We start from the raw sequence: 15,104 nt of genomic DNA, 5'->3' as shown, positions 1-15,104 counted from the left end.
TAACCATGATTTTCTTTTGCACCTTTCATAGAGCACTGGTGCTGAGATGCCCAGTTGTCAGGCTGGATCATAACTTAAAAAACAAATCCACTTGTGTTCATGTGATTTTTGTATGTTCTGGTTGGTGACACTACCTCAAGGGAACACTGGGTAAACCTAAACACAGTGACTATGCTTACAAGGACACCAATATTCAGACTATTGACCTTATTCAGAATAAGACATTATTTCAGTTATGAAGTTATAAAATAATGTTTTAATGTCTAAATAATGTCTCACTTCACAGTGAGCTCTAGATAAGGAAATGTGGTAATAAGGTTAATAATAAGGTAATAATGTTAATTCAGACAGGAGAGTGAAAGGAAAAATATATGCAAGTGGTCAAAGTTACACGGCTCCTAAAATCTCTCACACCATCACGCATGGATGCAAATGGGCTCTTTGGAACCATTGTGAGGAATTTAGAATAATGAGATATAAACATTGCAGAGGTGCAAGCTCTAACAAGCCAAATGGATCCGGCTGCTACAGGGTATCATCAGTTCTTCCTTGAGGCAGAAGCTTTAAGTCCAATTAGCATTCCTACTAAATGTGTTTGATGTCCAAATAGCAGAAAGCACTTCTCAGGACTGTGGATCTTCTGACCTGAGGTTGCATTTATTAAAAACCTAAAGAAATATCCGATAGGTCACATAAACCCTGTCTGTGTGTGTGTGTGTCTTTTTATTACTGTTATCCATTGTGTGCAGGATGGCAGGAAGACTCTTGAGAACCAGGTGAAACGACTGGAGATTGTTGAGCGCCGAGAGACTAAACTGAAGGATGAAATCCAGAGCAAGGCCCAGCAGATTCAGCAGATGGCAGATAAGATTCTGGTATAACTCACCTTTCATCTCCTGTGCAGAGCTAAAATAAACAGCAGAGGTGCGATACAAACACAGCTAATTGTCATCATAGCAGGGGGAGTGCTATTTTGTTGAATAGTTCTAGTATATTTAGGGATGAAAACTAGCATTTCTACATACAGGCTGTAAAGAGGCGCCTCATATAATAATAATTAGTCATATCTGATATTTTCTCAATCTAAAAAACCCTAAATAGTCATGAAATACCCACACAAGTGCTTTTGATTAGTTTTCCTCATTAGTGTGGACATAAACAGACTGAGTTTGATTGACATGTCTCATTCTCTCACTCCCCTGTTGCTTTCGTTGTTAATCTACTGCAAACCATTCACCCAGCTGCAACCAGATCAGAGGTCAGTTTAGCCAGAATAACTGACAACTGATGGGTGTGCTGGGGACCAGGGAACAGCAATTTGAATGCAGCACCAATAAAGGTTTTAATATTACTATTAGGAATCTTTAATAGCTTTTAAGGTCTGTAACATGTCCTCCTAAGAATACGGATACTGAGAATGGGCCTTTATCATGGCAGACAGTTTGACTCCTCATAGTAGAAACTAAAAACTAAAATACAAATATATTATTTATTACATCGGTGTTATGTATAATATCAATTATTGCTGTATTACATTTCAGTGTCAGTTCCAGGGCTTAGGTATTTTCTTTTCTTTTCTTTTATCTTGTTTTTTCAGGCAGTATCATTGAGATTATTTCTTGACAAATAAACACACATGATAAGGGGCAGAGCTAGGTCATGGATGGATGCACTTACTTAATACATCCATAGTATTAAAGACAAGGGACAGATGTATTTATTATTGAATTATTCATTAATTCTTTGAAACACTTATATCTTGTATCTAATATGAAATAACACCTGTGTGATGGGAAGGCATTTGAATTTCTTTTTGGCTCCACTACAATCAAAACAGCCTCAGTTGAGCTCTATACAATCTGATTATAAGTGTATTTTAAAAGATGATGAGGCACATTACCATCACTGAGTGTGATTACGTGTTAGTGGTTTGAGAGTTGTTTGAATCACCTCTATCTGATTACAATTTTTTTTTCAGGGGGGGTTGTTTGGGTTACTTTCAGCCTTTAGGCATGTGACTGCTCATCTTTAATATGCAGCGTCTAACTAAATGAAATGTTTTTATTTTTGTGCAGGAGCTGGAGGAGAATCTGCGAGAGACTCAGGCCACAGCCCAGCGGCTGGAGACTCATCTGAAGCAGAAGGAGAAGCTCTATGAAGACAAGATAAAGGTAACGTGTCAGAACACATAAACTCACTCACACATGTGTTACGAGCGTTGGGTGCAATGTGAAACATCAGACAGGTGAAATAACAGGAAGCGCACTGTGCTATGTTTAGTGGTCATGCTTTAGCTGGTTGCGTTGTGTCTGTCCTCTTCACGCCAACCTATGTCCTGTTAAGTGATATTCTGGTTTTGGTTATGTGGGCTGCCTGGCACTGAGCAGGTGCTGGAAACCCAGATGAAGGCGGACATGGCCGATAAGGAGATGCTGGAGTCCAGTCAGAGCAATTATGAGGAGGAGGTGCGGGAAAAGTGCAGCATCATCAGTGAACAGAAGGCGGTAAGAACTGACCAGCTTGGCAGTGACACTATTTCAGGCATATTTTACCATTTATCACACTGACATAGATTTTCTCGTTTGGAATAACCTGGGTAGGTTATTGTAGAGAACACAGTAGTTAGCCTGAACCTGAGCCTAATTCAAGCAAGTGATGTGAAGATCCAACTGAATGTTTAATTAAAACACAAGTTATCGTCTCTATCATTTCTATTCAGACCATAAATGCTATGGACTCCAAGATGAACAGCCTGGAGCAGAGAATTGCTGAGCTGTCGGAGGCAAACAAACTGGCAGCCAACAGCAGTATCTACACACAGAAAAACATGTAAGTACTGATACACAAAACACTGTTTTTCCATTCAACAATAGATTAAAAGCATTGAAAAACTCTCTTTTCATTAAATAAACTATTGTGAATTCAAGGAAAAGCTGTGGCCTTCTATTGTTGTCACAAATAGAATATCTGCTTCAACCATAATGCTGTTATAAGATGAACAAAAGGAGCACACAAGAATGTGGCTTGTACAAAATAATACCTGGAAGGTTTGCCGTTATCCAGGAAGTGTTGCATGTTCATGTGTGTTGTTGTTTTCAGGAAAGCCCAGGAGGAGATGATATCCGAGCTTCGCCAGCAGAAATTCTACTTGGAGTCTCAGGCTGGGAAGTTGGAGGCCCAGAATGCCAAACTGGAAGAGCATCTAGAGAAAATGAGTCAGCAGGAGCAAAGCAATAAGAGCCGTGTGCTGGAGCAGGAAACCAGGCTCAGAGAGGTGAGGAGATTTTAAAGGGGTCGGGGCAGAAAGCAGGGTTGTGAAGTGGGATACCATCAAAGTAACACACAGTCAAACTTTCAGTGAAGCTGTCACCTCTGTGCCAAAACCTGTTTCAATACCAAGTCATTTTTCAGCTGTTTTGAAAATTCTACACAATCAAACTTTGTTTATCTGAAGTTTTCCACGGGTCAAAACACCCACCAACATCTGGCTTCTGTCTGCACCGGGAATGGATACGGTCAGCATTCCCCCCCGGGTCAATTGACTCTTCAGCAGACAGGGGTTTTATTGGTTCCGGCTCCCATCAGCTGTGAGGGAATATGACACACTTCTCTTCTTTATTTTGTCAGTCTAGATGTTGACACTGCACCTTTTCCTGTGTTTTTGTTATATCTTTTTTTATATCTTATACTTATTGGTTTTTTATACCTTAGACACAGTGTGCAACAGCAATTTTTTTTCTTTGAATCGTGTGAAATGCAACACTGGCAGGACAGCGAGGTGAGAGTTCTTCTCAGTTTCAGGCGTGTTTGTGACGTTGAAGATGACTCACTAGGGAAAAAAACAGAAAAGCAAACTCCTCGACTTGCAATGGGAAAAGAGTTAATTTCCTTCAAGTGACCCCACTGTATATACAGTGAATTTCATAGGTTACTAATCCTAGCATTGATGTCTGAATCTCTTGTATTCACCAACTCACTTGTTAAAAAACATTCAGATTTGTCATTATAATTGTGTAGTAGAGGGAAAAATCATATTATATAAAATTCAATAACAGAGAACACAGCACAATGAATCCAGGTTGAGTCCGACACAGTGAGGTGTCAGGTGTAATGCCCTCTCATCCCTGCAGTTGAGTCAACATGTCTCTCTTACTGCTCCTTTGGATGAATCCCCTCCTCTTGCTCCCTGATCCTAAATGGCCTCCTTTCTGTCGGCCTTTGTAGATCGGGCTGGAGCACGAGGAACAGAAGCTGGAGATAAAGCGTCAAGTGTCGGAGCTGACCCTGTCGCTGCAAGAACGCGAATCCCAGATCAGCAACCTGCAGGCAGCTCGCCGTGCTGTGGAGAACCAACTGCAGCAGGCCAAGACTGAGCTGGAGGACACCACTGCAGAGGCTGAGGAGGAGATCACTGTGCTCAGAGTGAGAGACAGAGAAAGTAGAGGAGTGATGAACATGATGTCTCTTTAGATTTGACTTATTTCACTGAAATCTGTCCCCCTCTGTCTTGTCATATCACTTAGGCACACAGGGATGAGATACAACGCAAGTTTGATACCTTGAGAGACAGTTGTGCGGTAAGATGCTCACCTACTCGCTCACAGTTTTTTTGCTATTTCATTTTTTCCAGGAATAGATAGTTCTAGTGACATTGTGCGTCAGCTGAAGCATCACACATCCTCACTAACAACCAAGAGTTGACACTCATAAGGGTTTTCTGTCATTCTTGTGTTAAGTTTCCCTGTACTTCCAGTTATCACACTCATCATCCTTATTTACTTTTGTGGAAGTGTATTATTTACTTAAATTGTCATCACCTTTGGGCTCCACACTAATGTTTTAGAACTCTCCCAAATTAGTGATAGATTAATTCTCAAATGAGCAATTTGTTTTCACCAGATCTGCTGGAACAGTAACAGGAAGATAACGGCTGTTATCCAAGCATCATGGTTGATGAGGCATCATGGAGAATTTTGTATTCATCTGCGCCAACTATTCTGTAGCCAGAGGCATTTTGTTTTCTGTCCATCTAATCCATTCTTATGAGCATGATATCTCCGGAACGCCTCAAGGATATTTCACAGAGCTTATTTTGGCCTCGTGAACAGGATATCTCTTCATGGTGTCACATACTCAACATGACCTGGAAACCCTGTGGTTTAGTTTGTCATTGTCTTCCCTACTTATACTTATTTCCTGCTCTTGCTTTCTTTTACAAGATTACATCTTCTTGTTACCATAGCTTCTGATAATGAGGCATCATGTGAGGTCAACCAAATAATAATGCTTCAAGAAACCAATCAAAAGTAGCTGCATCTTCATATAGCAAGCTATGTTGTTCAGTTTCAAGCCCCACCTGTTTAAGTTCCTGTCCTATCTTACAGTGAATAACAAGTTGTTTATTCATTTATTTTATAGACATTCAGGGCAGCTGTTAAAGTATGTTTGAATCCTAAAGCTTTACCCTTTTCAAGTATCTTTTTTGCCATTTGCACAGGTACAGTCACCAATACAAGTAAACAACAACATGCAGTTCTTTTTTAAATAGTATATAATGTCATGCAGCATGGGATGGTGTCACTGTGGAGCCCTGATGGTCCCATTAACCTTGAGAAACAGATTTTGTCTCATTTGAGTGCTTTAAAATGAATATATCTTTAATAAACACCAAAGCCACCATGATCTTTCTTTATCCCAATGCCCCTGTGTCGAGATCCACCCACTCACAAACTGTTGAGAGAGCACTGTCCATAGATCCAGCTGGCCAATGCCCAGGCCAACGCAGCCAGATTCTGCAACAAGCAGATCTTGAAATTTCACTCAGTTTTTTGCACTGATACTGTAAGACTTGCAATGTCGGTCTCTCTGTTGGTCTGTCTGTTGAACATTGTGGAACCAAACAAGATGTCTTGATCATTTGTCGAATGTCACATTATTTTAATTTGTATTGACAGACCTTTCCCTAAAATTTCCCTAAAATATACTGAGAACATTCCTGCCCCTCCAAGGTTCAACTATTTCTGTCTTGAAAATAGCAGAAACTTTCCTCATATCAAAATAGACTACAGGGGAATTTGTGGAACTGCATTTTTTTGGCTGCACTACTTAAGACAGTAGAAACACTTAAAGGGGACATAGCATGCAAATTCCACTTTGTTAGTGCTTCTACACGTTAATGTGGGTATCTGGCATGTCTACCAACCCAAAAACTCTGGGAAAAAAACACTCGCGCGTTTTGTTATGGTTCCTCTAAGTCAGAAACGTCATGCTTGAGTGACTCGAATGAGCTTCCTGTGTATTGTGTCGTCACAATACACTGGAAGTCTCCCTACATGGCCTTAGCCCACCCCCCACCTCATCCCCCCCGCCCCCCCACACTCGTTACGCCGGGTTTACACCGGACGCAGCAAGGCTGCGAGGCAGCGCAGCGCCGTTCCCAAGCACGCAGCCGCCTGGCTGTTCACACGGGACGAGCATTTCTCCGCTGGTCAGCCCGCGATTCACTCACATGTGGCATTTGTCTGGATCGTTGGGACTGGGAGGCTGCAGCAGTTGCTCGGGCGCGACCGCTCGCTCTCCCATGCGTGAGCTGGAATTTGTGTCAACGCCACACAGCCAGCAGTGTGGAAGACTTCCGCAGTGTTCAGCACTACTGTAACACCGGCACACACACACAGAGCCCCCCCACTCGTTACGCCGGGTTTACACCGGACGCGGAAGCGCCGCTGCGAGGCAGCGCAGCGCCGTTCTCCAGCGCGCAGCCACCTGGCTGTTCACACGGGACGTGCATTTCTCCACGCTGGTCAGCCCCATAGACTGTATATATAAGGTCAGCCCGCGATTCTGCTTTCTCCGCTTGTTGTTGTACCCGTTGAATGTCGGGGTTCGGGGGTAAATGATGGTCTTCATAGCCCCCCCCACCCCTCTCTTTCTCTCTCTGTCTATCTGCTTGTGTACTTGGATGGGCAGAGGGGGACATTTAATTATGTGATTGGGAAAATTAAAACTCCAGGACAACAGAAGGGGAATACAAAGTATGGGATGCATATTTGATAATTTATATCATATAAATGTGTAATTTATATTGTTTAAAATCATGGGGGGAGAGGGGGAGGGGCGAGCTGGCTCATTAGCATTTAAAGGAACAGGCACTCAAAACAGGTCACTCTGTGGAGGGCTGTTTTATACAGGGTAAAAAGGGTGCTGTTTTAAATGATCCTTGTGGTATTTTGACCAAAGTATGTTACAGACATTTCATTAAGACCCCAAGGAACCATATCAACTTGTGGTAAAATGGGCATGCTATGTCCCCTTTAAATTATGATTAACATGCACCATGCTGGAGGAGCAGGTTCTCGAGCTGGAGACCCTGAATATTACCATTATGACTGTTCACCTTGGTAATTTTTGAAGGTTTTTTTCAATCACTATTATTTATATTATTCAAATTTGGTAAAGAATGTGTTTGACAATGCAAGGATGCCGCCACTTGATGCTCTAAGGGCTTTTACTCTCCCTGCTAACATCCTATTATCACATTAAACTGTAACTTCACTCCTAAGTTTTGGTTGATGTGTGTCTCCCTAAAAAAAATGCCTGTAGATGCAGTACTGGGAGGTGGGGCTGAGACAGGGAGAGGTTTGAATCGTTGACAAAGGCGGCTGTCTCAGATAGCTATCTGGGGTTTAGACGGTGTGAGGGTGAGATTTGAAAATGAGATTCCCACTCACAAGCAGTCAGTGGTGGGGGGGGGGCTGCCCAATTTTGAATAGAGGGTGTTTTTTCAAATAAATATAAATGCCATAATGTAGAACAGTTGAATCTACGTGGGCATTGGCCCTGAAAAGTCCAAGAGTGTTTGAAACACAGTGGTGTTATGAGTCATGTTCAACCCTTTTATGTGGATCTTTATATAAATTTGGTAATTTATGTGATATTAAAACCAGCATTAATATATAATACGTCTGGTTGTTTTAGACCATTGCAATATTTAATTCAAAGGACTCCTCTTGGATTGGACTAGCATTTCCACATGGTTATTTCATCCCTGTATATTTCAATTAGATAAAATAATTGCAAACTTACTACATCTACTCACAGTAGAATGAAGTCGTATCCATATCAGCCATGCAGTATCCAGATTACAAAGAATGGACTAAAAGTGGTTACATTTAAACTGTTTGCAAACCACCATCAGGTGACTTCACCCTCCACTGCATTTGTGCCGCTGAGTCTGTTTGATGGAGAGAGCAGATGTTCCTCTGTATTTTGTGCCATCGGTGTACAGTAAATGTTACATTAGTGTTAGTCAAGGGAATTGCAGGACTGATGTACTGCCTCTCTAACTAGAGTTTATGTTTGATGTACACCCACAGCCTTGACAAATGGTATGATGCTGTTTGTATTCAGCAGTTTTGAGGATGCAAAGCTCGAGAAGTGATTTGCTTTAAGTCTGCAAGTTGCTCTATAGATCAGGATGAGAGGTGAGGAGAGTAAATACAGAGGCTTGCCAGATCACCACTTGATCCACTCCACCGCTGACTGCCCCGCCCCACCTTAAGTATTTAGTTGCTACTGTCAGTCCCAGGCCTCGGGGAGCAGAAGCACTGAGTCAGTACAGAACAGACAGCTAATTTATGTACTTAAAAGCTTTGCCTCTTTTCCCCACCACCTTGAGTTCTGCGTGGTACACATGTTCTCATGAGAGCTGAGAATCAGGGGCTCTTAACAGGCAGCCTCATCAGCCTCTGACCCCCATCTCCCTGCAGCGTGCACAGTGGCCATGGCTGATTAACAGAACACACTGGTCCTGATGAAATGATTAACTTGCTCCTTCCTCCTTCCTCCGATTCCTGAATCCGGAGTTAGAAACAAGTAGTAGAGCTGATCACTGTATCAAATCAAAGTAATGCAGCAGTAAGGGTTTGACTATGGGTTACTTGGGTCAAGTTTTTGTGCGGATGAATAATCATACGTACAATGCTATGCCTGTATGCAAGATGTTAGCGAGAACCTTTTATGCAAGTAAATTGTAAAACTAATGTACTTTTTTTTTTTTACACTAAGTGTATATTACAGTAGAGTAGGATTCTTCTCCCAGATTCTTTTAAACACTTCATGTGTCAAATAGGTGAAGGCTTAGAAAACTAATGTGGAGGTGGTTTCCTTTACCTAAGCTGAGTTTATTCACCCTTTTATTTGCAGAGGAATTAATCCAACTTCCAGGCACCTTTATGAACCACAGTCTACTTTATAGTCAATTATAATTAATATCAAAACAGTCATATTTGTTCAGGGCTTTGAATTAGTTTACAGCCAATAGAGAGGAAAATTAAGAAAATTCATGTTATGGTCAATTAATAGTTGTTTGTTACCTGGTTGATTCTGTATATTTTTGTTGCAGAATGTGTTCCCTGTATACCGTGCTCTCTTTAAACTTGCATGCCCTGGTTGCTCTCTGTAGGTGATCACAGATCTGGAGGAGCAGCTGACCACACTCACTCAGGAAAACGCTGAGCTGAACCGTCAGAACTTCTACTTGTCCAAGCAGCTGGATGAGGCCTCCGATGAGAGAGAAGACCGCCTGCAGCTCAGCCAGGACGTGGACAGACTGCGTCGGGAAGTGGCCGACCGCGAGATGCACCTGAACAACCAGAAACAGGTACCTGGCAGCTGGTGGTCAAGTTCTGATAAATGGTATGTTCTTTCTCTGCTTATGTCAAAAGGTCAATCATCCAATATTGGTATGCCATGTTGATTTGTTGGTAGAACAGGCTGATACTGGCCTCTTAAATATCTGCCCATATTGTGGTCAAACTCTAGATTTGACAAACAAACTGCAGTTTCTTTGATTTACTTCATAGTATCACTGGGGCTCCAGTAAAGACCCTACTTTTAACTGTAGTTAATAACGTTTGATCACTGGTGGTGATATAGAACAATGTTCTTGCATGTGGGTCCCACATTAATTTACTGATGGCTGTAACATGCCAAGCAACACAGCCAAGAAAAGCAGGGAAGAGGAAGACTGCTAGCAAGTGAACAAAGATGTAAACAGTTTCATTTCAAAATGATCAAAAAAATTGCGCTTTACTTTCAAAACATTTGTTAGACTCGATTTGTTAAACAAAAATATATTTGTCTGCAAGAAAACCGCACAGGGCACCTCTACAGAGATTGTAAAAGAACATTTATTACCATATTCTGCGTACATTGCTCTTTACTGCTCCTTACTGCTATTATTTATGTTGGTTTTATTATCCATTGACCTAATTTATATGTGATACCTGCTGTTCTCCATCCATTCACTCTGTTGAGCACCTTGGACGGACTGCCCCTCCCAAGTAAACACACAAACAATCAAACAGCTGACTTTCAAACCCAGTCACAACTCAGGAAACATGTCACCAATATATCCACCAGTTTTCAAATTTCTGTATGAACTTGCCAAAAATATCAGCTGTCATTGGTTGAACATTTGAAAAAAAAGGAACCCAGCAGTTGCAGTTTTCTTTCTAAGACAGATGTACTGCTTCCTCTTGTTCTGGTTTCTGTCCCTCTGCCCACTTCCCACTCACAGTTGGTCAGTCAGACACCAGTTTGACAGGTGACCCAGACATCTCTCCCAGCCCTGACAGTGTTAAGTGTAAATCAGGCAGCAGAAACCCTGGGAATATTTCGGTATTGTTATGTGCTGTATTCTGGATGCAGGGGGAGAGAGTGCGAGCGAGGAGGCTGTGTGATGTGCGCGCTGCCCCCGTGGGAGGATATGTGTGTGGGTGTCCAGTAGCGCTCTCGGTCCTGATGGTTGTGTAACCACCGATGGAAGTCATAGACGAGGGATGGGGTGGTGTGTGGGAGGGATGTGTCATCCCCATCACTCCCAGGTCGTGTCAGCTGTGGAAGCGTTGGACTTCAGAGGGCTGCTGTACCAGCCCGGGCTATATTTGTCTCCCAGTGCTTTGTCTAAAGCGGTGCGTTGTAAGACATGAAACACAGGGCTTTGTGTAGGCCCCATGAATAACACGGAAAAGCATTGTGTCCAAACATATCATGTAAATAATCCTACAGCAGCACTGATACTGGTTATGAAGTCTTTTTTAATTGCAGTGTTGTGGTTGTTGGATTGATACAACAGGTGAAATCCACACTACACAAACTACATAAATATGAACCTAAATCTAAAAATGTGTGTTTTAGATGTGGTGTAACGGAGGGCTCATTTTTACATTGCACATGGTCGTGTACAAAGCTAAATATATTGTGGCACGACTTCAGTGACATCATGACAAAACTTTCCAGGATTTGACTTTCCAATGGATCTGCTTATTGAGAAATTTAACCACCTCCATCTTTCCAAATCTAAATGTTATTTTAAATGAATAGCTGAAGAAAAACCACATATACTTTTAAAATAACTATAATATCTTTCTGTAAATGTGGCAGCGCTGTATTGACACATTGCCAATGTACCTGTATCAGCTCATCTGATATAAAAATGTTACCAGAATTGAAACATCATTGGTTTTCAGAGTAAACTTGGATTGCTTACATTGCCTCTTGTTAATTTATTAATGTTGGAGCCATTCATATATATATATATTATTATTATTATTTTATTTTATCTTTTTCATTTGACTCCTACCTCTTCCTTTTGTGTGACGGCCCTTTTTTTGTTTGTACGTGGGTGGGTCAGGGAGGGGATCTGCAGCTGTGTTTTGTGTGTTTTGTATGTCTTGATAAACCCAAAATTTTATATTAAATCTTTCCAAGTAGGTCTTTTGAGAACAGAGGTTCTTAATAGTTCTTCAACAGTTCTAAGCTGGTGAACTACACTTCTCTCTCTCTCTCCTTTATAAAGCTGCAGTCTTTTCTGAGAAGTGATGACTGCAGCTTGTGCAGCTGTGTCCTCTACACACTTTTGCTTTCAACCAGAGAAGAATTTCTCATCTAAATCCTTTTTTGCACCAGAACCTTGAGACACTGAAGACCACATGCACCATGCTGGAGGAGCAGGTTCTCGAGCTGGAGACCCTGAACGACGAGCTGCTGGAGAAGGAGAGACAGTGGGAGGCCTGGAGGGCAACACTGGAGGAGGAGAAGAACCTGGCTGAGAGGAGGACCAGGGACATCCAGAGACTGCTGGACATAGAGAAACAGAACAGGTGATGAACATTCACACATATGTACAACATCAACATGACATTTATGTGGACATATATCGACTGAAGTGACCTTTAATTTGTGCAGAGTCATGTAACATTTTGAATAAATGGTAACAGTATCGGTTTATTTATAATTTATATTGAAAACTGTTTTTGCTTTGAATATTTCTGTTGGATCTGGATCCCTCTGCCTACACGCTGAATACAACAGGTTTGGCCGTATTCACTAGGGTTTATCAGAAGGTATTCTGGGAAATATATAAAATTATTTTCTGAGTTTGTGTAGGCAGGGCACTGTGAAGAAAAGTGGGTAAAGTAACTGCTTTAGAGAACTGCAGCCAGCAGCTCCTCACTTTGCAAGGGTGTAGAAATAGAATATTCAAATAATTACTGTAAGTCAAAAAGAGCCAGTAAGCACATTATAGTCACACTCAGAGAGTATAGAAAATGAGCAGTGTAAATGTGTTATGCTGTATGTTGTAGGCTTCGTTCAGAGCAGCGCAACTCAGAGTCTCGTCAGGCTGTGGACCAGGCAGTAAAGGAACACAAAGCTGAGATCCTGGCCCTGCAGCAGGCCCTCAAAGACCAGAAACTCAAAGCTGAGAGCCTTGCAGACACTGTGAGCATTTCCACACTGTTAAGTAGTACTGTACTGCTTGTGGGTAACAGATGTTGCAGCAAATTCCTCCTGCGTTCTCTTCTCAGATGAATGATCTGGAGAAGAAGCATGCCATGCTGGAGATGAACGCCCGCAGTTTGCAGCAAAAGCTGGAGAGTGAGAGGGATCTGAAGCAGAGACTGCTGGAAGAGGTACATTCTCTATTTTCTCACAGACAGACATGTATTATACATTTTGTTGATTTCTGAGTATATGAGAAGTAAATACAGCCCCTGCAGCTAACAGCTGACATTTTAATGGGTCTTTCTTAAAATGTGTACTCAATAGTAAGGTCACAAGCTCTCATTATGCTTTTCCAGCTCATGATAAATCCACAGTTTGATAGTAGTATCTCTGAGTATTTAAACCTTGAGGTATTACTCAACATCCATTAGCTCATCTGAGAAACTGACATTTATAAAACAGGGGAGGATGCAAATGATATCATGTAACTGCAGAGGAGCCGCAAGACAGTGTAGCTAACACAGGAGGGTCGTTCACTTTGCAGCGTATAACAGGGTCTACACATGAGAGTCACCAGAAGGAAATCTTAGATGCAACCTCATCACAAAAGTCCGCATCTGAAGTCTTCAAACAGAACACATTCCTTGCTGTTAGGCATGGGAGTGGAAATATTCTGCGTCTGGGTTGTGTGGCAGTGGCACAGGACACACTGCACAGAGAGGGATGGATGTTTTCCACTAAATATCAACAAACTCAAGATGCAAAGGTCCTGCAATTAGTCAAGAGAGTGAAACTAAAAAGAGGCTGGCTTCTACTACAGGACAATGATTCAAAGCAGACCTCAAAATCCACCATGATCTAATTCAAGAATCATAAGCTGAAGCCTTAGGAACAGCCCTCACAGTCCCAGACATCACTGATATCTGTGGGGAAAGATGCTGTGTGTGCAACAATATCACAGAACTTCAGAGTGAAAATCCTTGAGAATAAAGACTCTCAGCTAACTGCAAAAAAAACAAGCTGTCATATCTCCCAAACTGGAACTGACTTAGGTTTCCCAGGATTACCCAAAAACTACTCAACCATTTTCCATGAAATTGTTTGGAGAGGTGAGGCATGACCCAAGGAAGAACCCATGAAATTGTGGTGCTGATCCGGATCGAGGGCGCATACACAAATCTTTTACATTTCTTTAATACTGGGAGATGGAGCATTTTTCAGCATTTTCGTTGATTTCTCAGAATAATTCATGGATCTTGATGTTCATTCGAGGTAAGTTCATGAAATACAAACAGCACATCAACATTTGAATAAAAGCTCAGTTTAATGTCTTTTTCCTTCAAGGGCTGTATTGTTTCTTTTTACTTGAAACATCAACAAAGTACCTAATGACCAAACTTTTGCTGTACATCCCATAATATATTCTTTTTTATATTTATATACAAGTATAAATATTAGTTGTTCAACTGTTTTTGTGCTTGTTACCTTATGTCTTCATGTTTTTATTCCATGATTTATGCTGTTGCTGCAAATCAAATTACCATTACCAAATATAAACTTGTTTCTCTTGCGTGCGTTGTGTCCCAGCTGTAACAAATGTCAAACCATGCTGCAAGGTTAAGCCGGTGCTATCACCGGAAATAATCAATTGTAAGAAGCTAAAGTGGCAACGTCACAGAGTGCAAACGGTGACGAAAGAGCGGTTTTATCTCCACAGCAAGAGAAACTGCAGCAGCAGATGGACGCTCAGAAGACCCACATCTTCCGCCTGACCCAGGGGCTGCAGGACGCTCTGGACCAGACTGACCTGCTGAAAACTGAGAGGACCGACCTGGAATACCAGCTGGAGAACATCCAGGTGCTGCTGCACAGACATGCACATGATATACCCATCAATGTAATGTATATGCACTGAAGAAACACAGAGGATATTAGATAGTTGAGTTACCACAGTCACATGAATACTTTAACTTGGAGCAGATCTTTCTATCATTTGCTGTCTTGTTTTTTTCCCCCACTTTCCCCCAAAGCTACATGCACATACATACCCCCCCCCCTCATCCTTTGTATTACCCCACAGCATACACCCCCCCTCCTCTCTGTCTTTGTTGGCCTCTCTGTGTGAAGTGAAGTCCATGAGGAGAAATTCATGGCAGTAGTGATGTTCACTTAGCTCCACCTGCAGGCCGTGTACTCTCATGAGAAGGTGAAAATGGAGGGGACCATCACCCAGCAGACCAAGCTCATTGACTTCCTCCAGTCCCAGGCCCACGGTGGCTCCAAGAAGAAAAAGGTCAGATGGAATCATCGATTCATTT

The 15,104-nt window shown here is 41.9% G+C and overlaps 1 protein-coding gene across 8 annotated transcripts in view; it reads left to right on the top strand.

Moving 5' to 3' along the window:
• LOC117768391 (citron Rho-interacting kinase) overlaps positions 1-15,104 on the top strand; it is a 47,772-nt gene that overhangs the window by 18,757 nt on the left and 13,911 nt on the right. For 6 of the 8 annotated variants that reach the window (XM_034596682.1, XM_034596675.1, XM_034596681.1 and 3 more), the window contains exons 9-21: positions 750-875; positions 2,076-2,171; positions 2,388-2,504; positions 2,720-2,829; positions 3,100-3,274; positions 4,225-4,422; positions 4,524-4,577; positions 9,464-9,661; positions 11,971-12,164; positions 12,648-12,783; positions 12,870-12,974; positions 14,504-14,644; positions 14,960-15,079. In XM_034596682.1, the coding sequence (XP_034452573.1) occupies positions 750-875; positions 2,076-2,171; positions 2,388-2,504; positions 2,720-2,829; positions 3,100-3,274; positions 4,225-4,422; positions 4,524-4,577; positions 9,464-9,661; positions 11,971-12,164; positions 12,648-12,783; positions 12,870-12,974; positions 14,504-14,644; positions 14,960-15,079 (1,770 nt within the window). The remainder of the gene's footprint in view (positions 1-749; positions 876-2,075; positions 2,172-2,387; positions 2,505-2,719; positions 2,830-3,099; positions 3,275-4,224; positions 4,423-4,523; positions 4,578-9,463; positions 9,662-11,970; positions 12,165-12,647; positions 12,784-12,869; positions 12,975-14,503; positions 14,645-14,959; positions 15,080-15,104) is intronic. The other 2 variants (XM_034596677.1, XM_034596678.1) reach the window with 1 other exon arrangement.

Source organism: Hippoglossus hippoglossus, chromosome 9 (assembly GCF_009819705.1).
Source record: "Hippoglossus hippoglossus isolate fHipHip1 chromosome 9, fHipHip1.pri, whole genome shotgun sequence".
Lineage (NCBI taxonomy): Eukaryota > Metazoa > Chordata > Actinopteri > Pleuronectiformes > Pleuronectidae > Hippoglossus > Hippoglossus hippoglossus.
This window is presented reverse-complemented; position numbering and strand designations above follow the sequence as displayed.